At 36.5% G+C, this 26,115-nt stretch overlaps 1 protein-coding gene across 5 annotated transcripts in view; it reads left to right on the plus strand.

Moving 5' to 3' along the window:
- MORC4 (MORC family CW-type zinc finger 4) overlaps positions 1 to 26,115 on the plus strand; it is a 73,581-nt gene that overhangs the window by 11,139 nt on the left and 36,327 nt on the right. For 3 of the 5 annotated variants that reach the window (XM_036017057.1, XM_036017056.1, XM_036017058.1), the window contains exons 4-11: positions 4,052 to 4,269; positions 4,988 to 5,135; positions 7,723 to 7,855; positions 8,174 to 8,302; positions 10,156 to 10,275; positions 11,693 to 11,793; positions 24,468 to 24,566; positions 25,003 to 25,071. In XM_036017057.1, coding sequence (XP_035872950.1) covers positions 4,052 to 4,269; positions 4,988 to 5,135; positions 7,723 to 7,855; positions 8,174 to 8,302; positions 10,156 to 10,275; positions 11,693 to 11,793; positions 24,468 to 24,566; positions 25,003 to 25,071 — 1,017 coding nt within the window. The remainder of the gene's footprint in view (positions 1 to 4,051; positions 4,270 to 4,987; positions 5,136 to 7,722; positions 7,856 to 8,173; positions 8,303 to 10,155; positions 10,276 to 11,692; positions 11,794 to 24,467; positions 24,567 to 25,002; positions 25,072 to 26,115) is intronic. The other 2 variants (XM_028522606.2, XM_028522607.2) reach the window with 1 other exon arrangement.

Here is a 26,115-nt window from a genome sequence, read left to right on the forward strand (position 1 = left end):
ACCCACAATCAAATTGGGCTCTTCTGGTAATTCTCAGGTGGGTGGGTTTGTGTACATTCTAGGACCCTGTGGGTCTCTCCAACAAACTCTCCTGTGAGGCTGGGAGTTTCTCCCACTGCGGCCATCCCCACAGGTGTTTTCAGTTAGAGGTTTGAGGCTTTATTTCCCCATGCTGGAACCCTGGGTTGTGCAGTCTGTCGTGCTTCCCAGTTGTTCCTCCCGGTTTATCAACACACAAATGTGGGACCTCCCATCTGCCAGCCGCTGCCTTGCCAGGAGTCCTTTCTGTCTTGCCTGCCTGTCTCTGCTCCTTCTACCGGTCTGGATGAATGTTTCTTCTTTAACTCTTTGGTTGTTGGACTTCCATATAGTTCAATTTTCTGGCAATTACAGTTTTTTGTTTGTAAATTTGTTGTCCTTTTTGTTGTCTGAGGAGGCACAGTGTGTCTACCTATATATACCTCCATCTTGGCTGGAAGTTCACTGATTTGTAACATTTCTTATAATCTTTTCCATATTTCTACCTCTTTATGCTAATCTTCCTATTTTCAGACTAATAAACTAGTTATGTAATTGTAGCAACAGTCTCTCCCATAAATGAAGAATCTTGTGAAAATTGAATTAAAAAGGATAAACCCATCACTGACTTTCTTTATGGTTCACAATTAATTCTCTTTAGGTTCTACAGGTTAGTGTGTGAACCAGCTAGTCTATATATTCAGCTGTCTTTTTTCAGCAAGGTGGAAAACCTCTTCTTTCAGATGTCAAAGATTAGCCACAGATCCATGGATTGAAGGTATTTGCAAACTCTTCTCAGAAGTGTGTTTCTTAGTAGTTCTTTTCTAAAAGAACAGCCAGAGAATAGTATGCTTAGCAGTCTTTCATTTTTTCATATTGCATATTACATCACCAATATGTCTAAGAAACAGCAGTGCCCACCCTTGTATGTCCATGGATTTGCTAATGTTTGTTTCATTGGTCAAAGTCCCAATTTAAATTCACTTTTCTATATTCTAGAATCTTGATATTTTAATAAAGTCAGGAACAAGCTGCTGTCTTCTTGGATTCCACTCAAAGAGCTGGTATCCAAACCCCCTTGATGTGTAAACACTGTTGTCTCTTATATGAGAGGATAGAATAGGACTTGCTGAAGAGAAACCACCTATCTAAGCCAAGCTATCTCCATGGGAAATGAGTAAACTGTACTGAACTGTAGAAAATTCATCAACAATGAATTATTGTTCTTTATGTATTGTTCAAATGTATTATTTATTGTGAGGGCTCTTATTTTAGACAGTTTTTTGGTTTGTATTTGGTATCCATTCTGCAATTTTCAGTTAAGTAGAATACCTAACATGGAACTATTAAGTGCAGACTGGTTCAGCCACTGTGGAAAACAGTGTGGAATTTCCTCAGAAAACTAAAAATGGAACTGCCTTTTGAACCAGCAGTTCTACTGCTGGGAGTATACTCTGAGTACCCTGAAACACCAATTCAAAAGAACCTATGCAACCCAATGTTCATAGCACAATTTACAATAACCAAGTGCTGAAAGTAACCTAAATGCCCATCAATAAATGAGTGGGTCAAAAAACTGTAGTACATTTACATAATGGAATACTACGCAGCAGGAAGAAAGAAGGAGCTCCTACCCTTCGCAACAACATGGATGGATCTGGAGAGCATTATGCTAAGTGAAATAAGTCAGATGGTGAAAGACAAATACCATATGATCTCACCTATGTTGATTAGTGGAACCTAATCAACCTAATCAACAAAACAAGTGAGCAAAATATAACCAGAGACATTGAAATAAAGAACAAATTGACAGTAACCAGAGGAGTTGCGGGGAGAGGAATAATGGTGAAAAATAGGTGAAGGTCAATCAAGGAACATGTGTAAAGAACATATGGACAAGGCCAGTGGGGGTAGGATCAAGGGTGGGATGTGGAGATGGGTGGGGTGGAGGGGCATGGTGGGGTGAAAGTGGAGACAACTGCTTGAACAACAATAAAGAAAAATTTTAAAAAAGAACACATAGGAAAAATTAAGTTGAACATAACAATGATATCCAGAAGCTTCCAAATTCTCCCTTCTCATTCTTCTTATCCTTTTCTATTTCTGGTCTGTCCCTCCCCTACTACTACTTTCTCAACCTCATATAGTCATTTGGTCTTCTAAAACTAAGTAACATAATCAGGGTTTATACTCACAAAGGGGAAAAAAGATAGGTGACAGAAAGGGCAGGAATGGCTAGGAAATTAAAAGAGTACTATATAGTCTCTCTACTTTCACCACTTGCCCTTGACCACCTAATTAAAGCTTTTTGTAGCATAAGAGAAGGTTTGAGTTCCAATAACCATAGAGATTCATTTAACATAGTACATTACTATTTATTAAAGAGCCCTGAGTTTTAGATGTGATATTAAATCTGAGGTAGAGCTAGGGGATAGCACCTGACAATTCTCAGAGTGACTTCTAGAGTTAGTTTAAAATTCAGGTTTAAATACTACTTCATATATATTGTACATACTGTATATAATTTAATCCTCATAATGACTGCATCTTTTCTAGCCATTTTTTTTTTTCATAAGAGGAATAGATATGCCTGACTCTTACCAACTTCTCTAAGTTTATTTCCTGGAATACTAAGGGCCATAGTCAGCAGAAATGAAACATTCTTTGGGGATTTTCAAAGGTACTATTGTCCTAGAAATTACTTTTGTCTGTGGTTAGATTTACTTGTAGGATGCACAAATCTCTTGTAACTTGTCTACTCTAGAAGGACTTAACAGTATTATTGTATAACACTTTGAAATAGAAAATTGAAAGGTAGTATTCCTTCTTAGGAAATAAACACAAGCCACAGCCTTCCAGAAGTGGAAACCAGGCAACTGAATCCTGCTCAGATGTGTAAGAGCCAAGGCTACACTGTTCAGACATGCCATGCAGAGTGTCTATTTCATTGATGTTGGAGAAGCATATAATCTGTAATATATGAAAACCTTCCTTAGACTGTAAACCACAAGGGCAAGAATCATATCTTTTTTATCAACAGTTTTGTCTCCAGTATTTAGCACAATGCATGGCACATAGTAGGTACTTAGTAAATATTTATTGAATGAATGGTATATAACATTGTAAACTTAGTCAATCTGGAGAGAAACAATCCTTAAAATTAATTTTATTTGTGGTGAGGGAAGATATAGGAGGAAGATAGTATCATTTTCTCAATTTAATATCTTTAATTTTTTTGGTTCTATTATTTTGTTGCATGTCTAAATGGAGTATATATTAAAGGGAAAGGATCTGGCTCCCAGATTAAGCTGACCATAAGGGGCTACAAAGATTGTTGGGGTGACTCAGTGAAATGCCCTTAACAGAATAAAAGAGACTTTATACTGCAGCTGTTTGCTGATATTCAGAGGCAGAACGACCTATTTTTATCCCTTGGCCACATTCCAATGAACTGTTCCAGCAGATGGAGCAGAGGGTAAGAATTGGAAGGTTATCTTTCGAGTGGAGAGTGAAATTGCTAAGATATATAACCTCTGACTCAGATTTCTAGAAGGTGATGCAACCAGGTTTGGAGATGCCTAGTCTGGTGCCTCTGACCAGTGCAGCTATGTGGTACTTTTGTTACCCTCTATACAATGTACTTAGATAACCGCCCTTTTCAACCTACCCTAACCTTACTATTAGCAATCAGAGCCATTTTATCCAAGAAAAAAAGGTAGCTACCCATGGTCTCCAGCTGTTTGTGTTAGTGAAAAGAAGCTACCTTTACATTTATAAAATTCAAGTCTATTATATTGGAAGTGTTTATCTACACACAAACCATACAGGAAAATCAGTCCCATTACCCCATAGTAATTTCCTGTGTTTTTAACTTAATAGTTTTGGCCAGAAATATCAAAAGAGAAAAAAGGAGGGACTTTTTACAAGTGTTAATTCATTTGTAGCTAAACATTCTGCCTGCCACCTATCTTAGGATGCTTTATACCTTTCTGGTTTTGTTTTTTCTGATTTCCTTTTCCTTGTGTAATTACAGCTTTGGATTTACAGATAAAGTAATAAAGAAGAGCCAGTGTCCCATCGGGGTCTTTGGTAATGGTTTCAAGTCAGGCTCCATGCGACTAGGAAAGGATGCTCTTGTCTTCACCAAGAATGGGGGTACCCTCACTGTTGGACTCCTGTCACAGACTTACCTGGAATATGTCCAGGCCCAGGCAGTTATTGTACCAATTGTTCCATTCAACCAGCAAAACAATATCCTTTCTGGAAATGGAGAATGTTAGTTAAAAATTAGTCTAATTTGATGTTTTGATAGAAACCTTTTCAGGTCAAATCTGGCTATCAATTCAACTGTCTGAAATTTAACTTGAATTTCCCCTATTAAACAATTTTTAAAAATATAAGTGGACTGTTGACGGAAACTTATAAAAGTTTTTGTTGTATAGAAAATGTCATTTTTATATTACCAACCTGTATCTCTCCCCCATCACCACTCCTTTGGTAAAGTACCTCCTCTTTTATTTTTCCCCAAAGGGTAGCTACATTTATATCACACACCTAGGAACATACTATTCATCAGTTTATCTGATTGCAGAATCATTCATTTTCCCATTCCTGGACAAGCTATTATTTCTGTTAGATAACAGGTCATTTTGACCCACAGAATATAGCAATAAAATTTGAACTCATTGCTTCCAAAGAGTCTAAAAGTTCAGTCTTTGATCTATTTTTAAAATAGAACTGTCTTTTTTTACGTTGTATCTTTGAAGCTATATTCTGCAGGGGTAACTGATTTTTGTGTTTGTTTCTATAGCCATTTTTTCATCTTGCCTTTTCCTTCTGTAGCAGTAATGCCCATGTTTTATACCTCTATGTCTATTTTTATCTAAACATGTAACTCAAAAGGCAGATCGTCCTAACAAATAGCATTCTCTAAAAGCATTATTTTTTCTTTGACTATATTTGGTTTTACAAAAAATGATTATTACTGAGGATTCCTTGCCCAGCCTAGAAGCCATCTTGAACTATTCAATTTTCAACAGTGAAAATGACCTCCTGTCTCAGTTTGATGCCATCCCAGGCAAAAAAGGCACTCGTGTTATTATTTGGAATATCCGCAGGTAAAGTACTTCAAGGGTGATAGATTCTGTTAAGCAAAGGTAGTATGATAAAGTATAAAGTATACTTTAATAAACCTCTAGAGATGCAGAGTAGTTAAATTTTGTTAGATATTTATATCTCATTGCATACTTTTTAACTTTCTTACAGCCACAGCTCTGTTTGAGATAGTGGTTCTTTTTTAAAAAAGTTTTTTTTTTTAATCCTCACCCAAGGATATTTTTATTGATTTTAGAGAGAGAGGAAGGGAGAAAGAAAGAGAGAGAACCATCGATGTGAGAGAGAAACATCGATCGGTTGTTTCCCATACGCGCCCCGACTGGGGATCGAACCCGCAACCTAGGTATGTGCTCTGACTGGGGATCGAACCCACAACCTTTTGGTGTATGGGATGACACTCCAAACAACTGAGCCATCGAGCCAGGGCAAGATAGTGGTTCTTACTAGCAAAATGTGGAGTTTGATTAAGGTGGAAACATGAATATCCTGAGGCTATTGCCACAAATAATCAAGACATTTCAATGTTATTCTAAAATCTTTAGAATCCATTATAAATATCTATTTTATATTCATGGACACTGTTTTGAGATAGGTAAATGATAGTTATTTAACTTACTTGACAATGAAAACAAAGTATGAAAAAGAGACTTAGGGTAACAAAGCACGGCATGATCTTTAAAACTAAGGACCTCTGTGTTAGTGCTTTAGAGTAGCTGAGTTAGAAGTAGAAAAACCTTTGAAGTAGATAAATATGAACTGTAATGAGGCCAGCTTCAGGTCATGTGTTGGACACTAACAAAACAATCTAGGAATACTTTAGAATACATGATTTGTTTAATCTAGTTATGTAAAATGGAATATATTTAAGTGTCCACTAAAACCTAAAATCCTTTCATATAAAGCAGAGGTGTCGTTTTTTATGTTTAGCAGAACAAAGTATGAGGTATATTCTTTTTCTCTTTAAGTTAAGAATTTCACCTCAGTTCTTAACTGGGCTAAACTTATATAAAAGCCATGCTGGTTTGTATAGAAAGTACTTTCAACTAAAAAGGACAAAAATGTAAGGAGGTTTTTTCACACATTGATAACTTAGATCTTCCTTTGTCCTATTGGGAAAACCTCAAATAATATTTATCTTATAAAGGGTCATTTTCCTGAGGTATTTTCAGTGATTTAAACACATTAAGTAGGCTTTTTTCTTTGTACATTGTTTCTGAATTATATAGTAGTAAGTGTTAATGTAAATAAAGGATTCCATGTTCACATAACTTCAGGAAAAGCTGGCTTGAACAAAGTTTGCCCTGTTGCTTTATTGCAGCACTTCTCAGAGGCTTTCATATGCTAATATTATTCCAATATGCATGAAAATATGCAAGAGAACAATATAATATGCAGTATTACCCAATTTCAAAAAAATTTCTTCAGTGTCTTTTTCCTTGGATAGAGAATGGTGAGGGGCAAAGATAGAAAACCTCCTCAGTGTATGTGTTGGAGTGGGGTTGGGTAGCAAGAATCAGGATTTTCCCAGAAAATCCAGAATATTCTATTATAATGACATGGACTTTATAAAAGCTACATATCATAATGGCTCTCGTTCAGCCTTGAAGAAGGAGCTACATTTCCATCACAGCATCTCTGATCTTGCAAAGCCTGAAGTATGAGAAAGGTATCACTAGATCTTTGAGGTGTCTCTGGGGGCCTGGGATTGTTTTTCAATTGTATTCACTCATGCAACCAAGTTATCTTTCCTCCCTCTGTTCCTCCATCCCTCCCTCTCTTTCCTTGATTGCTTCCTCCCTTCCTCCCTTCCTCCCTTCCTTACTATTTAAGAGTATTTTGGGGGACTACTGTTCCACAGGACAAATTTTGGAAACTATTGTTCTGATACATGTTTTCTCCATAACCCATCAGGAAACAAAGATGGGTCTTGGCTTTTTTCCCTGGCTGTTGTTAGTGGTATAACCCAGGATCTGGGAATGGACCACAGCTAAGTGACCCAAAAAGATTATGAGGAGAAAATTCCTTATGAAAAGAATACGATTACTATAATATTTAAATGATAATTCCATAAATAACACTCTATAAAACTAGCAAATATATGCTATTTCTATAATAACCTTTTTTTCCTTCTAAGAAATAAGATCTGGGGAAATCTCAGTATCTCATTAGTCCTTCCATAATTGCTGAAATTAGAAGAAGTAGGTTTTGATTCATCTATTTATTCAGTTAGGGGAAATGACCTGCCCAACAATACCCAGAAAGTTGGGATCTATTATAAGGTCCTACTTCAAGGATAGCTGACAACCATTTGATTTATCAGATCATTTATACATACACCATCCATTTTTTTTTCCTTTTGTACTTGGCATTACCACCTCTGTGAAACAGCAGATTTTTTTTTAGGCTTGAAATACCCTTAATATTGTGTGGTCTTCAAACTGAGTAATTTGTAGTTTAGTACTGGTAGTCAGGGAAAGAAATAGATATGCGAGTTTTGGCTCATATTGTTTCTTTTCTCTTGGGTTCCTAGTGCATTTTTGTCCTTTGGAACCAGTTTTTGTTAGATTGGTACTTGTCTCTTTTACCCAGAAATAAAGATGGAAAGTCTGAGTTGGACTTTGATACAGATCAATATGACATCCTGGTATCAGACTTTGGCACAGAAGAAAAAGAGACTGGTGGTGTTACCTCTGAACTGCCAGAAACAGAGTATTCCTTACGGGTGAGTAGAAGTGGTTTTTCTTCGACAATGAGAGGTAAGAATTCCTGTAACATGAAAATCTATACAATAATATCTCATTTTGGTTATATAAAAATGACCACCTTTCAGCCCTGTATTAGGATTCTTTTTCACTGTCTGCCAAAACAGTTTAGTGGATAGATTTAGTATCACTTCAGTATGGTAGTTAACAATATAACATGGTATGGACACTGAGCCAAATCTTTGTCTAGAATAAACCTCAGATGCCAGCAATGTTTTAAGGGGATGTCAGTAGAATTGACAATATTGTATAATAACTTTCCCTTCACTGTTCCATAGGCATTTTGTGGTATTCTGTATATGAAGCCACGAATGAAAATTTTTCTGCGTCAAAAGAAGGTGACTACCCAGATGATTGCCAAGAGCCTGGCCAATGTAGCATATGATATATATAAACCTACTTTTACAGTATCCTTACAAACTACATGAAGTTTACCTCTTCATTTCAGGATTATATTTCAACATTGGCACAGAAGAACAAAAACCTTTCCTTTGCATTTCTTAAATGCTAATCTATGTACTATTATTTATTTATTTATTTTTAGAAACCATCTGGAAATGATTAAAATAATACGGTCCTGAGACTTTGGAGATTCTGGTTCAGTAGATTCTGAAATCTCTTTTTTTTAAAAAAAAAAATAAGAAATATGATTTATTTTTAAATTCTCAGTTGATTCTAATGGGTAGCCAGGTTTGAGACCCCTTGCTTTAAGGTCCACACCATTTGGTTTGTATTGGAATTTTGTTATATATTACATTGATTGAAATAAGTAAAATATTGTCTAGAAATTGATAATCTTTTGGACATAGCATGATTTTCCTCATGACAAGTCCACACTTATGTTGATAGAAGTTACGATAGTGGAAATTAAATCTTCAACAGGTTTGATGTGGATTTCCTGGTACTTCTCATAGTGGCAGCCACTCAGAGAAGTAAGTACTCACTTTCACTTCTATCCACCATTGTACTAGGAATAGATTTCAGATAGTTGAGAAAATCTTAAGATTATGGAAATTAGGTCAATATTTGTTCATGGTTTTAGGGCCAAAAAAAGCCTTTGAGCAGCTGAGAACTCATAATCAATTATGAAGAATTGCTGTTATAATTTATTTTCTAGTAAATAAGCCTAGCTCTTGAACTAAGAAACACTATTTATCAAAGGTGTTATTTTTCTTGCTTTGTCTTTCTTCCCCTGACCAAAAATTAGAAATTGTTTCCTTTTGTAAAAAGCTATGTAGTTGTTACTGTAAACAGATTGATTTTCTCCTTTTGGAAATAATACATTATCTATTAGGAAAGTTTTTTTTTAAGCCTTAAACAAGCCTAGCTTAACAAAGCCAAAGATAGTACTGTTAGCATCTGTAGGTAAATTAGTTATATCACTGTATGTAGGTTAGGATATTGGTGGCATAGTTTTAACAGAACCAGTCTAAAAGAATTGTTTTCCACTGCATATTTTTCAAATATGCCACATTTCTGTCACCAGCTTCCATTTTTTATGGGTTTCTATCAGTGCGACTCATACATGCATTCTATTTGCACCTTAACTATTTTTAGCCATCCTTCTAATTAAACTAGTTACCTTCTCTAATAGAATTTGGGCTAAACAAATTCACTGTAGAGATGTGTAAAATGAAACTCCTAATAACATTTCCTCCAAGATCACTGAGGGACAAGATCATGGATGCTGACTTATTTATTCCCCAGCTATCAAAGGCTTCTTCTCTCTTCTTGTCCTTTCTAATTTGAGGAACCTCCTACCCCAGTGTACTCTTTCCCCATAATTAACAATGTTAAAAGTATACCATAGAAATAAAGTATTTAACAATCTTTATCTTAAAAATGTTTTTTGTGGTTTTTGTTTTTTTTTTTTGTTTTTTTTTTTTTTTTTTTTTTTTTTGCGGTGGCTGGTGTGGCTCAGTGGACTGAGCACTGGCCTGTGAACCAAAGGGTCACCAGTTCGATTCCCAGTCAGAGCACATGCCTGGGCTGCAGCTGGGTCCTTGGTAGGGAGTGCACGAGGGGCCACCACACATTGATGTTTCTGTCCCTCTCTCTCTCCTTTCCCTTCTTTCTAAAAATAAATAAATAAAATCTTTTTAAAAAAAGAATATTTGTAAAGCTATTACTATAGGCTTTTCAAATGCCCCCTAGAAAGGTTGTTCCAATTTATATAGGATGTTCTTTGGTATAACAGAATGCAAATTATTTTTTCTGAGAAAGCTGTGGGCATTTGTTTCCTTAATGATTTTCTTCTCAGAATAAGCAGGTGAAAATAACTTTTGGCTTCTCTTGCAAGAATAATAACCAATTTGGAGTAATGATGTATCACAACAATCGACTCATAAAGTCCTTTGAGAAGGTGGGATGCCAGGTGAAGGTGAGCAATTAATGTTTTTGTTTTTGTTTTTTTTTTGTCACAGAAGGCTGAAAACAGTAGGAAGAGAATTTAAAATTTGCAAAGGGGATTAAGTCATTAATGACTTTTTATTTTATCTTATGTTGGTAGTTAAATCTTACCCTAGAAGTTTATGTTACCAGTGAACCATCTTGTGTTGAAAGACTCTACTTGTCATTCTCCATAGATATCAGTCAACATGGAGACTTTACTACATGCATTTTCTAGGTAGCTGTTAATAAGAGAATCAAAACACCAGCAACTCTGTCATGTGTAAGTTTATTAGTGTTGGTGGTAGCTTTTTATATTTTCTTGGGGAGACAATAAAGCATAGTAAAAGATGCATAAAATTTAGTGGTTGATGGTCAGGATTTGATTCTTGGCTTCTGTACTTAAAAGCTGTGCAACCTAGGCTAAATCACTTAATTTCTCTGAGGTTCAATTTCTTACCTGTAAAGTGGGAGCAGCAGTAATAATTTTACATGCTCTTCCTACCTTAGAGCTTACACAGTTGAGAGATTTAAATCGGATAAATTATGTGAAAATACCTTATAAACTGAACTATACAAATATTACCATCATCTTTAATGTTTTAATGGCGATTTAAAGTGGTAACATCCACAAGTATTCCATTGATTGCTATTTTACAGATAAGATTGCTGAAGCACAAAAATGATAAAGTCCTTTATATTACACAGTAGGACAAACTTATATTAGACCCAGGATATCTAGTTTTCAGCCTATGTTGATTTTCCTTGTTATATTATCTCCACACAACTCATGTTTGTGTGCTAGTCTATTTATACCTTAACTTGGTTTCTTTCATTAAAGAATTAAAACAAAAGATTTTTCAATCCAAAAATATCTTATATCAACTTGTAATTAATAACCCTTCACGTCTGACTCACCTTAGTAGATTGGTGGCCTACATATATAAACAATGTTTATCTTATTAGAGTATGATGATTATGTAGCATCCTTAAAATATTTTGAGGTGAAGTTTGGTTTCAGCACTCTAAAACAGTAGTATATAACTTGGATGTTTTTTTAGCAGTATCACTTTTTGTTCAAATGAAATCTTATGGCAATCCCAGAATATAAAACAGTTGAAAATGGAGGTGGTGTGAAAGAAGTAGAGATGGCTATTAATCCTTGGAAAATCCTAGTATATCTTTAGATCATAGTTTGAAAATCTTGCCCTAGAATTTGCCAGAGGTTCCAGTTCAACATAATATTTGCAGTCTATTGAAGTATAGTCTGAGTGTTTCTCTAGACCTTACTGGTCTTACCTTGCCTATGAATGTTATGCAACCTTTCTGTTATTGTTTGGAATCAAAAGGAAATACCTCTAGGTAGTCAACAGGAACTTGAGTGTTTAAATTAATATTTTTTTTCTAAGCCAACTCATGGAGAAGGTGTGGGAGTAATTGGAGTCATTGAGTGCAATTTCTTAAAACCTGCGTACAACAAACAAGACTTTGAGTACACCAAGGAGTACCGGTGAGTCATTGCCAACCTGAGGTATTTCTGATAGTTTGTTCAGATATGATTCTGTTCTATGAAACCTCTGAAAGCATCTCTAAAATTCAGATAGATAAATTACCTGGGAATTCCTTCAAATCTATTTTCCAGGATGAGAGAAAAAATGATTTGATTTTATATAAAACCTTAATGATACATGATATATAGAGCTCAACTGAGATAAACCTTACCTTTAAAAATTACGTAAAGAGCATAGGATTCATTTAGTAAAATACTCTGGTGAAACAAAGAGCCTTGAAATTATCTTTTTTAAAAAATACATCATATATGTCGTATTGTGTGTTCACCATCCAAAGTCAAGTCAATAAGGTTTTTCTTTTTTTTGCTTAATGCCTTCACCTTTTCCAACTAACCCCAATGCCCCTCCCCTCTGACAGCTGTCAGTCTGTTCTCTCGCTATGAGTCTGTTTCTATTTTGTTTTAGTTTATTTTGTTCATTAGATTTTTATTTTATGTTTTTTAAATTGTATTATTTATGGTATTACAGTTGTCCCAGTTTTCTGCCCTTTGCCCCCTTATCCTTTTCCCTCTCCCCCTACTCCCTCAGGTAATCCCAACACCTTGTCCATGTCCATGGATCATGTATATATGTTCTTTGGCTACTCTATTTTCTATGCTGTACTTTACATCTGTGTTACTATTCTGTAACTACCAATCTGTTCTTCTTAATCACTTCACCTTTTTCATCCATCCCGCTGACTCCCTCCCATCTGGCAACCATCAAAACGTTCTCTGTATCTATGACTCTGTTTCTGTTCTGCTTATTCTACTGAAAAGAGATGAGTGGATCTGAAGTTATTGAATATATTCAGGGGAAAAGCAGCAGTTTGAAGTTTGTTCTAAAACATTGTCTTGAAGCCAGTGAGTAGACTGAGAGGAAATTATTCGAGCAGCAGGAAAGACATGTGTGTTTTCTTGGAAGCATCTATATTTAATAGGTAACACAAATAGGTAAGAATGAGAAAGTACTGGGCATTGAGGCCAAACCAGCAAGGATATTTTTAGGAGAACAAGGAAGGAGTTGTTGAAGCCAGGATGTAATAGTTTGTTTTAAAACTTTGAGGAAGGAATGAGTCATTTCTTCTTTCATCATATACTTTTAGATATCTCCTGTGTGCCATGTACTAGGGACATAATAATGAAAGAAGAATCCTTGATGTCTATGAACAAATGGGATGAAGTACATGCAAATAAGAAAGTTAAATATCTATAAAATAATTGCTTTAATGGGGGAATATATACAAAATGGGAAGAACCTTTAAATATTCATATAGGAGTTGAAGAAGGCTTCAAAAAGCAGATTATATTTGACCTTAAATTTTAAGGAAAAATTGGAGTTTTCTAGGTGGACAAATCGGGAAAGGGCATTCCCTTCTAAGCAAAGGGAAGTATAGGCAAGGACACGAAAGAGCATGTGGTATTCTAGGAGTATGGAAAGATAAGGTATGAGGCCATGTTTATTTTCCTTGAAGTCTCAGTAGCAGTTTTTTTTTTTTTATATGTGGTAAAAGTAATTCCCCAAATCTCCTTTTTATGTGTGTGTGCATGCCGGAAACTATTAAAAGTTAGATAGGTCTTGTACCTTAATTTATGTGGACCCATATGAATGTTAAGATTAGTGCTTGACTAACAGACAACTATTTGGATGGCAAACCAAATTAATTTTAGGGTAATTGGTTCTTGGTCAGTAGAGCTATTCAGTGGTTAATGGTGACTATCTGTCATCAGTTTTAAGTAAAATGGTCTTTTATATATGAATCTGGCACATCATAGAGATCTTTGACTAGGACTTGACTCTTAAGAGTGAAAGTTTAGAAATGACATCAGTTTGACAGGTGTCTCAGAGCCAAAGTCATTTTATTTCTTTTCAGTAAAAGGATTAGTGACTTTCTGGTGATTAAGCAAGTAGTTGTGATTTTTGAAATCCAACTGTTAAGATATCAAAAATTACTTAACATCTTCCTTTTAAATATTTTTTTAATTCTCATCCAAGGATATATGTATTGATTTGAGAGAGAGAGAGAGAGAGAGAAACATCAATGTGAGAAACATCAATCAGTTTGTTGCCTCCTGTGTGTGGCCAGACCAGGGATTGAACCCGCAACCTAGGTATGTGCCCTGATCGGGAATCAAACCCACAGCCTTTTGGTGTATGCGATGATGCCCCAACAACTGAGCAACCCAGCCAGGGCACTACACATATTTCTTATATCATCTGTGTCAAACTTGATGTACCTTTTAAATTTTAGAGGTTTTAGACCCTTGGTTTGTGATGTTTAGTTTCAGTATGACTTTGTAGCAATTGCAGGGGATCCAGATATAGTTCATCACCAGTAGGTTTATTCAGTTAAACATACAGGATTTCTGGCTTAAGTGGCTTAATAATCTGCTACACATTTTATTAAAAACAGAAAACTGGTATACTATTCTGCATGTAGAATCTTTTGAGGATAAAAATTTACATAATTCCTGTTCCATTTCTTGCATCAATTTCCTTTTTTACTCAATATAGTTTATATAAAATGAAAAGGTGTTCATTTAAAAATAAGGAAATTTGACTGGAGTTTTAAAGAAGGTTGTCTGCTATTACAAATTCATCCTAAGAGTATGATACATGTGAGAACTGCAAATAGTAACAGAGATAACAACCATCATACTGCTGGAATGTCTTCAAATAAATCAGCTATAATATCAGTTTTAATAGTTGTGGATATCAGATTTCAACAGCAACTATCAGGGCTCAAATTTATAACATTATTAGAGTAAATTTCAGCTTCAGAAGTACAATCAACCCTGGCCAGGTGGATCAGTTGTTTGGAGCATCATCCTGTGCACCAAAAGGTTGCAGGTTCACTCCCTGGTTGAGGTGTGTTCAGGAGGCAACTGATCAATGTGTGTGTGTCTCTCTCCCCACTCTCCCTCACCTCTCTCCTTTCTCTCTAAAATCAATAAACATATCTTAAGGTGAGGATATAAAAAACTTCAGTCAACACATATTGAGTACCACACTTTTGCATGGCACAGTGGCTAAGCTTTGTGGAATTTTCTAAAGGATTAGGGGAAAGTCCATCAAGGAACATGTATAAAGGACACACGGACAAAGCCATAGGGGGTAGGTTCGACGGTGGAAGGAGGGAGGGAATGGGTGGGGAGCCGGGTTGTGGTGGGGTGAAAATGGAGACAACTGTACTTGAACAACAATTAAAAAAAGAAGGAACTACTATAAAGGACACATAGACAAATCCAAGGGGGAGGGTTGGAGCAAGGGACGGAGGTGGGTTTGGCTGGGGTGGGGGGAGTGAGAGTAGAAAATGCAGACAGCTGTAATTTAACAACAATAACATAATTTAAAAAAAGATATGGTTCCTGTCTTTGAGGAGCTTATAGTCTATATGTAATAGTGGATTATCACATACATGAAACAATTTATAGAGTAATAAAATGGCTGTTTGATCAGTCAAAACCTAAGTGGTATGGTATAGGAAAAATATCCTTAGAAAAGAGATAGGGAAGGTTTTGGGTAGAAAATACGACTTAATATTTGCCTTAAAAGACACGGGATTTAGAAAAGGGAGGGAAGGGAACTCCAGGATGGAATTATAGCATGAGCTAAGGTAGTGACATGAGTTCAGGATGGTAAAAATATAGGGAGTAAGGGTAAAGGGATGTAACTGGGAGTGAGGGAAATAAAGGCAAATGGATAGAGTAGAGACATATTTTAGAGCATGCATTGGTAAACTTTTCCTGTGAAGGGACAGGAGGTAAATATTTTAGGCTTTGTAGGCCATGTGGTCTCTGTCACAACTACTCAGTTCTGCTGCGGTATGAAAACACCCATAGGCAAAAACAGGCAGTAGGCTGGATCGGGGCCACAGGCTGTAGTTTGCTGACCCCTGTGGTAGAGCCACGGTTCCTAAACTATGTGCTGAGCTGTACATAATGAACTCACAGTGGAACCATACAATATTTTAATTTCTTGAGGGAAATGCAGTGATATTTGACTTCTGTTTATAAACAATAGAAATTGTTTTCTATTGCTGTCATAACAAATTACCACAAACTTAGTGGCTTAAGACAACACTAATTTTATCTTAGAGTTCTATACATTAGAAATTCAATACAGATCCCACTGGGCTAAAATCAAGGTGTCAGCAAGGCTGCATTCCTTTCTGGAGGTTAGGAGAGAATGTATCTCTTTGCCTTTTTCAGCTTCTTGAGGTTGCCAGCATTCCTTGACCCATAGCCCTCTTCTTCTTCTTCAAAGCCAGCAATGGTAGGCTGAGTTCTCACATCACATGACTCCAGTGACATTGCTTCTATCATCTGTCTGTGATTCTGACTCTCTGCCACATTCTTCCACTTTTCAGGACCCTTGTGATTATATGACAATTCTATATAATCTCTCCATTTTAAGGCCAGCTGATGAGTAACCTTGATTTCATCAGCAATCTTAATTTCCTCTTTCTATGTAACCTAATATATTCATAGGTTTCAGGGATTAAATGTCCTTGAAGGACCATTATTCTGCCTATCACATTTCACCCTCTGGCCCTTTAATATCTCACATGCAAATACACCCCATGCCAACATTCCCCAAAGTCTCAACTATTACAACTCAAAGTCTAAACTCTCATCTTAATGTCATCTGCTCAAAATTCCAAAATCTCGTCATCTAAATCAGGTATGGGTGATTCTCTGTATCTGATGCATCATTGAGTAATATCCCTTTCCATCTATAAGTGTGTCTTTTTTATTTTCATATTTTGCTCCCAAACACAATGGAGGGACAGGCATGGGATGCCAGTTATAGGTATTCTTGTTCAAATGGGGAGAAAACTGAAGGAAAATGGAATCTCTGGTCCCAAGCAATTTAAAAATCTAGCCAAGTTAACTCCATTTAATTTCAAGACCTGGGAGGAAATCTTCTGGGGCTTTCACCTCCATCCTCTCGATTTCTGGGCTGATGGCTACACCCTCAGCATCATCTTTCATTTTTCATGAAGGGTAGCATGTATTTACAGCTGATGTTTCATCAGCCTGTTTCCTGACTATAGCCTTCTTTCATTTTATACTCTCTTCATCCCTTTCAGTCAAATCTAGCAGTTTTTGTGCTAGTATGCCATTCTCCAGAACCTTGTGGGTCTCATTTATATGTTGTGTGTGTTCACTCCATCACACAAGGGGTTTCTGATAGGTTTTTCCTAAATAATCCCATTTTTATTCCTAGCTGCACTGAGATTGAAGATTTGAGTTACACGCTTAATCTTTTTTTAATATATTTTATTGATTATGCTATTACAGTTGTCCCATTTCCCTCTTCACTCCCCTCCACCCTGTGCCCCCTCTCCCACCCATGTTCCCCCCCTTTAGTCCATGTCCATGTGTCATACTTATGAGTTCTTTAGCTTCTACATTTCCCATACTATTCTTGCCCTCCCCCTATCTATTTTCAACCTACATTCTATGCTACTTATTCTCTATACCTTTTCCCCCTCTCTCCTCCTCCCACCCCTACTGCTAGCCCCCCCTTGTGCCCTCTATTTCTGTGGTTCTGTTCCTATTCTAGTTGTTTACTTAGTTTCTTTTGGTTTTGCTTTAGGTGTGGTTATTAATAATTGTGAGTTTGCTGTCCTTTTACTATACATGTCTTTTCTTTATCTTCTTTTCTTAGATAAGTCCCTTTAGCATTTCATAAAGTAAGGGCTTGGTGATGATGAACTCCTTTAATTTGACCTTATCTGAAAAGCACTTTATCTTCTCTTCCATTCTAAATGAGAGCTTTGCTGGATAGAGCAATCTGGGATGTAGGTCCTTGTCTTTCATGACTTGGAATTTTTCTTTCCAGCCCCTTCTTGCCTGTAAGGTCTCTTTTGAGAAATCAGCTGACAGCCTGATGGGAACTCCTTTGTAGGTTACTGTCCCCTTATCTCTTGCTGCTTCTAGGATTCTCTCCTTTGATTTTACCTTGGCTAATGTAATTATGATGTGCCTTGGTGTGTTTCTTCTTGGGTCCAACTTCTTTGGGGCTCTCTGCGCTCCTTGGATTTCTTGGAAGACTGTTCCCTTTGCCAGTTTGGGGAAGTTCTCCTTTATTATTTGTTCAAATAACTTTTCCACTTGCTGGTCCTCCCCTTCTGGTACCCCTATAATTCGGATGTTGGAACGTTTAAAGGTGTCCTCGATGGTCTTAAGCTTTTCTTCGATTTTTTTAAATTCTTATTTCATCATGCTTTCCTGCTTGGTTGATTCTATCTTCCTTCTGGTCCACTGTGTTGTTTTGAGACTCAGATTCCTTCCTTTCACAATTGGCTCTCCTCCGTATGTCTTCCTGCATCCCTTTTATGGTAATCTGCATTTTTTCATGTAATTTGCATCCAAAATCAACCAGTTCCGTGAGCTTCCTGATCACCAGTGTTTTGAACTGTGCATCTGATAGATTGGCTATTTCTTGGTCACTCAAAAGGATGAGTCCTGGGGGACTGATCTGTTCTGCTGGAAACATATCTTATGTCTTTCCCTATCTCTCCTATTATTTTACTTATTTATTTATTTTTTCTCCGGTCTGGTCACTCTTGTTACGGTGGGGGGGTGGATCCTTAGGTGTTCACCGGGGCTGGGCGCCCCAGTCGCTAGCTTGTGACATTATATGTGGGGGCAGGGGCGGGAGCGGGGGCAGGAGGGATCAATGGCGACCCTTCTGTTCTCCTGGAGTCAGACAGTTCCCTGGGCTTCTGGGCCGTGAGCTCTGCCCTGGTCCACAATCGCTGCCCCACTGATTCCCCCAGCCGCTGCTTGCGTACTCAGGGATCACCGCTACACCGCTGCGCTCTTGCGTCCCGGATTGCTGTCGCGCCGATTTTGCACCAAATTTCCCCCGACCTACGCGCGCCTGCAACCCGCGCCCGCTCGCTTGGCTCGTCGTCCCCTACCAGTCTGGATGTACGGGTCTACTTCAACTTCTTGGCTGTCTGACTTCCATTTAGATAAATCCTCTGACAGTTCTGATATTATGACTGCAAATCATTGTTGTAAATTATTGTGGTTCTGTTCTTGGTTGTGCGAGGAGGTACAGTGCGTCCACCTATTCCTCCATCTTGCCGAAGAGAGGTGCTTAATCTTTTAAAAAAGAGCTTTTTGTGTGACTGAATACTCTGGCCCTTGGATCTTTCTGAGGTATTAGCAAAAGGCTATCCAGTCACAGCCTCATCTTTTTCTCTACAGCATGCTTTCCTGATAGTGAATCTCAAAATTTTAGCATCTTTTACAGTCTGGATAGGCTGAAAGTTTCCACAGTCATTAAGTCCTGGTTCCTTTTTGTTGAGTACCATATTTTGCTGTGTATAATGCACTCCCCTGTATAATGCATACCCACAGTTTTGGCCCAAACTTTCAGGAAAAAAATGTTTCATTATAATTTTTATTCAATTATTTAATTATTTATATTTAGGAATGAAACCAATTATTGTATTCCACAGTATTATTTTGCATACAGATATTGTTATTGCTTTCTAGAGTTGTACTTTTAATGCATCAGCGTAAATATAAGGATTAAAAGTATTTATATAGATACAGTATTAGTACTGCCCATGTATAAATGCACATCCTTATTTTTCCCTCAAAAATTTGGGCAAAAAATGTGCTCATTATATATGGCAAAATATGGTAGTTATTCCTAAGTTTCTTTCATCTCCCACTTCACATAAGCAGCAAGAAGACACCAGGCCATACTTTCAACACTTGCTTGGAAATCTTAGCCAAATGTTTCATCACTTATAAATTCTGCTTTCTGCATAACTCTAGGAGACAACTCTGCTAAGCTTTCTGCCACTATATAACAAGGATCACCTTTCCTCAAGATTTCCAATAACATGTTCTTCATTTCCTTCTGAGCCTTGACAAGCAATACCTTTAACATCCGTAAGTGTACTAATAGTCCGTTCACAATAATTTTGGTATTATCTAAGGGAATTTGTGTGTTTTTTTCTATCATGATCCTCACTTCCTTCAGAGCCCTCAAATTCTTCCACCCTCTGCCCACTGCCCATTTCTAAAGTAACTCCCGTATTTTTAGGTATTTGATATAGCAGTACCCCAACTTCCAAGTATGAAAATCAGCTGCATTTCTTTTGATTACACCATATGTTTGTGAATCTGGGCTTTCAGCAATTGCTGTGAGACAAAGCAAGTACCGTATTTTTTGGACCATAAGGTGCACCTAGTTTTTAGAGGAGGAAAAGAGGGAAAAAAATTGAAGCAAAAAATGTGGAAAAATATTTAATAACAAAAAACATAATATTTCACCGATGTAAATGTAAACAGAATTCAGCAGCAGCATTAACAACCATTATTCCTCCCAAATTTGGGGAGAAGAAAGGTGCATCTTATAGTCCGAAAAATATGGTAATACGTGACCATACATGACTAAGAAATGAGGAAAGCTATGTCCAGTTTGATTCCAGGGTTTGAGAAGTACAGTACCAACAGGCATACACATCCCATTAATAGATAATTGTGGTTAAAAATAAAATAGAAATTTTTTTAACTTATATGTATTTTTTTCAAATGGATTCTAAATTTTAATTGATAAATACTTACTAAATTGTTTATACCTGATTATGTAATAAATTAACTAGTACATATTTATTTTCACTTGAGAGTGCCATGAAAAACTTGAGACACTAGGGGTGCCATGAACCTAGAAGGTTTGAGTATTTCTGTTTTAGAGGGATAGAAAGTAGAGTGGTTGATGCCTTAGGTGATAAGAACTCACTTGTGTTCTTAACTAGGGGAGTGGACTGAAATGCTATCTTAAGAATCTAATACAGTTGATACTTGAACTATGAGGGGGTTAGAGGCCCAGACCACCCATGGGGTTGAGAACCTGCATGCAACTTAAGCTGGCCCTCCAGATATACAAATTCCCAGCTACGGATCAAAATTACCGTTGGCCCTTGAACAATGCAGGTTTGAACTTTGCAGGTTCACTTATATATGGATTTTAAACAATGTGGATTTGAAGTGGACCTTCACAGTTGAAGCCCACATTGTTCAAGGGTCAAGTGTATATTATACTCATGTACGGCTTTATGGTTTATACAGTGCTTTACACAGATTACATCAGTTGATAAATCTGGCAACAGAGTGTAAGATGCATTGAAGGTTACTAGAATAATCTAGGTGTGAGGTGAAGGTCTGAAATAAAAGTAGCTGCGTAAAATGAAATATATGGTAAATTCTATAAAAAAGATGATAAACTTTTGGAAATTTATTGATAATAAGATATGGGAAATGGCAAAATATTTTCATAACCCCAAATAAATCCCTTGTTCATTAGCAGTCACTCCACATTTCTCCTTCTCTTAAACCTCCGGCAGCCACGCATCTACTTCCTTTTTTTCAATTTTCTTGGTTGTGGCAAAATACACATAACATGACCATCCTAACCATTCCTTTTTTTTTTTTTACAGATTTTATTTACTTATTTTTAGAGAGAAAGGAAGGGAGGGAGAAAGAAGGAGAGAAACACTGATGTGAGGGAGAAACATTGATTGGTTGCCTCTCATACACACCCTGACCGGAGACCAAAATCACAACCCAGGCATGTACCCTGACTGGAAATTGAACCGGTGACCCTTCAGTTTGCAGGACAACACCCAACCAACTAAGCCACACCGTCAGGGCTTAATTATTCATAAGTGTACAGTTCAGTGGTATTATGTACATTGATATTGTTAAGCAACCATCACCACCATCCATCTCCAGAACTCTTTTCATCTTGTAAAGTGAAACTCTATACCCATCAAACAATAATTCCCCATGTTCCCCCACCAGCTCCTGGCAACCACCACTCCTCTTTCTGTTTCTGTGATTTTGAGTGTTCTAAATACCTCACGTAAGTTAAATCATACAATATTTGCCTTGTTGTGACTGGCTTTTTTCACTGAGCATAATGTCTTCAGGCTTCATCCATGTTGAAGCATGTATCAGAATTTCCATCCCTTTTTAAGACAATAATATTTCATTGTATATATATATATATATATATATACACTACATTTTGCTTTTCCATTCAGCCATCAATGGACATTTGGGTTGCTTCCGTGTTTTAGTTATCATGATATACTGTCTACAGTAGTTCCCCATTAACCATGGGGTATACATTCCAAAACCCCCAATGGATGCTTGAAACCATGAATAGTACAGACCCCTATAAACACTGTTTTTTTCCTATACATACATACCTATGATAAAGTTTAATTTATAAATTAGGCACAGAAAGAGATTAACAATAACAATAAAATAGAACAATTGTCACAGTATACTATAATAAAAGTTACATGGATGTGATCTCTTTCAAAATATCTTATTGTACTATATATACAGTATAGATATGCTGGACAAAGGGAAGATTCATGTCCTTGGTAGGATGGAGCTGGACAGTGCATGATTTCATCCCACTACTCAGAACAGTACACAATTTAAAACTTACAAATTGTTTATTTCTGGAATTTTTCATTTAATATTTTGGACCACATTTTCATTGTGGGTAACTAAAACTGTGGAAAGCAAAACCACAAATAAGTGGAGGTACTACTTCCTTTTGTCTAATATATATTAGTATAGCCATCCTTGCTGTCTTTGGGTTACTATTTACATGGAATATTCTTTTTCATCCTTTCATTTTCTACCTATTTATGTCTTTGCATCTAAAATTAGTCTGTTATAGCCCTGGCTGCTATGGCTCAGTTGGTTGGGCATCATCCCACAAACTGAAAAGTTGGGGGTTTGATTCCAGGTCAGGGCACATGCCTGGGTTGCAGGTTCAGTCCCCAGTTAGGATACATGCACAAGGCAACCAGTTGATGTTTCTCTCTCACATCAGTGTTTTTCTCCTCTTTCTCCTTCCTTTCCCCTTTCTCTGGAATCAATAACAGAAAAAAATAAAAGTAATAAAGTTAGTCTCCTGTAGATAGCAGATATTTGGATCATGTTTTTTTATTCATTCCACCAATCTCTGTGTTTTGTTTGGAGAGTTTAATCTATTTACATGTAAATTAATTAATTACTGATAATGAGGCACTTCTGTTACTTTACTTTTTGTTTTCTATATGCTTTATAGATGTGATGTGATCCTTGTTTCCTGCATTACTGTCTTCTGTGTTGTTGATTTTTTATGATCAAATATTTAAATCTTCTCATTTCCTTTTGTGCATATTTTATAGCTCTTTTATTTGTGGTTACCATGGGGGTGACACGAGCCTGTGATCAGAAACAGCACACAACTATCAGAGCACAGACCCCTGATATTTGAAGGACAGAGTTCTTTTTGCCCCACCCTGGCTCCTGCAAGCTGCTCTTAGGACAGCTGCCTGTTACGGGGCTAAGGGATGGTAGCTACTAGTGTGCTAAGAGCTAAAATTTGCCAATTTACCATCCAAGCCTTCCCTTGGAAATTTCAATCCTTCAATAGACTCCACAGTTCCAAACAGTTACATCAGATAGATTCAGACAGTGCAGTTGTCTAGGTGGTGAGTAAAATTCTTGGTCTTTTGACTTCACCATCTTCCCAGAATCTTGTCTAATTTATTTTTTAAGTAGATTTAAAGTAGAATATTAAGAGAAAACAAGGAATAGTTCTTTATCTTTGCCTTGAGGGAAAGATATAAACATAGAGGTAGGAATATTACTTCATTGAAGGGGAGCTCATGTATAACAACTGTAATCTTCTCTGTGTAGTCAGAATCTAATTTAATATAAGTAAGGGATGGGGGGTAAGGAAGAATTCCTCTTATGGAGAGAAGATGTCTATAAAAACCTTGGGAAACAATCCAGAGAGTCAGGAGATTTTAAATATACTAATTCAGTAGTATTTCATGTGTGTACAGTTGTATATGAAGTTATACTCCTGGGTTGTAGAATTTTAAAATAAGAGTTAGTCATTAGAAATGGACAATTTTTAAAAGTAATGTTCTGGTTTTGACTTTATATACATTATATATTTTGACCCTCAGTCTAATCTTATTAATTTGGAAAGAGAGATAAAGGAGAAAGAGTAACAGCCAAAACTGGGGTATAGCTTCCACTAATAGCTGTGTAGTAGAAGATTTAAGGGGACTTTGTTGCCCATTGGTGCTGTAACTGCTCTAATCAGCATTTGCATGAAAAGGAACTGTATGGACATTTTAAAATGAATATTTGATTGACTTGTAATAGATAAGATGTAGTTTTTGATCCCCTGACTTTCAACTTGGTCCTCAATAGTTTACATGTAGTCACATGACAATCAAATAACATCAGTGTTTGGCTCTCTCCTATCTCTGAAATTTACTCCTTTATTTCTCTAATATCAACCCCTCACTCTCCTATAATTCCAAAAACCTCGAAAATTTGGAGAACACAGTACTCTTTAGGACTTGTGACCATTTTGCCTTTTTAATCAAAGTGACTATTCAGCATTCTGACTGTCATTTTGACATGTAATTTGAAAGGTAGTGGATTCCCATCCTAGTTGCTGTAAGTGTAGTTGTTCAAACCTAAATTGTTGGCTTCTTTTAATGGGAGCATCTCATAGGTCACAAAGTTGTTCAATAAATTCTCACCATTGACATGCTTCTTCTTGCTTTTTCTTTCAGGTTAACCATAAATGCCCTTGCCCAGAAGCTAAATGCTTATTGGAAGGAAAAGACTTCCAAAGAGAATTTTGAGACCTCGGCCATGACCAAGACAATACCGTGAGTAGTAACTATAGAATATAAAAGTATTAAGGGTAATATCCATAGGGCAAATGGAAAGAACAAGAATAAGATGGTGCTCTTCACGTAAGGCAGTTTAATTAACTAAAACTGGGAAATCACAGGTATTACTTTTATCATTCTCTATACCTCGTCATTCTGGCTTAAGACTTGTGTGGCTTGGATTATAAATATGAAGAATTTAGTATGTTCAGTTTTTCCTATAGGCAATATGATATAGACCATGATGGCCATTTAAATCAGGTACTCCTGGGTTGAAAATCTGGTTCTGCTTCTTAATAGTTGGGCAAGTTTGGGTAAGTCACTTCACCTCTCTGAGTATAATAAATTAGATGTTATAACATTTTTGGCATAGCACCTGGCATGTAGTAGGCATTCCGAAATGTTAGCAAACTTTCCTTTTCTTTATTCCTAGAGGAAATTGTTGGAACTGTACCATGGAATTTGACAGCAGAAGTAGAGAATCCAGCATATCAGAAAAAAGGTAGAATTTATTAAATCTAAGAGAGGGAATAACACACAGAACTATGCATCAAGATGAACTGCCTCAGTAGGCCAGGAAAAGAACATAAAGATAGGATTAATATAGAATGTGTAATACACATATACAGTCAGTTACACCATCATTAAGGCAAATGTTTGGGTGTTAAAAGTTCATTTTGGTGTAGGTACCCACCTGTGTTTATTTTTAATGAAAATTATCAGGAAAAGCTATGATATAAAATTTTATTTCAAATGCAACCTAATTGCTTTATAAATATCACCATCTTATTCTAAATATCTTATTCATGTCCAATTTCCATCGTTTTCAAAGACATGAAAATTAAGATAAGATGATATTTTTTGCCCTTTCAAATAAGCAATGATTAATGCAATAAAACCTGTTCATATATAGCTGGAATGTATATATGTATGTTATGTAATTTTTCTGGAAGCAGAATTGTAATAATGATTATTCTTTATTGACTACTTACCTATGTACCAGGCACTGTTCTAAATTCTTTACTTGTATTTACATGTATTGGTTCATCAACAACTATATGAGATAGAGATCATTTCTTCTTTGCAAATGTAGACAGTGATACACTGAGAGTTTAAGTAACTTGCTGAGGATTAGACAGGTATAAAGGGGTAGAGCTAAGGTTCAAATATAGGCAGTTCGGCTCCAAAACCCATTATTTGTGATGCTTTTCTGAAACAATGCAATGAGGGTAATATGGTGTAACCCCTTTAACTACCTGTTTATTGCAAGCACAAGCTAAAAAGCCTTTCTGTCTGCCTTGATAGAAGTATCTACTATGGTCTTCATGTAATCTGAGGCAGGGAGTTTCTGTCTTTAATATTTGTCCCTGAGAGAATAATATTGACATGCTTCTGCCAAAGACTCCTCTGTGCATGTGCATGTAAAACCAAAGCTAATATGACCTTTCCTCTCACCTCCCACTACTGCTGAAACTGCTTTTTGCTGTTCTGGCTTTGAACAAAACAGTGGCTTTACAGAGATATATAGACATCAGAGGTCAGGCCT

The sequence above is a fragment of the Phyllostomus discolor genome, chromosome X (genome assembly GCF_004126475.2).
Source record: "Phyllostomus discolor isolate MPI-MPIP mPhyDis1 chromosome X, mPhyDis1.pri.v3, whole genome shotgun sequence".
Classification (NCBI taxonomy): Eukaryota; Metazoa; Chordata; class Mammalia; order Chiroptera; family Phyllostomidae; genus Phyllostomus; species Phyllostomus discolor.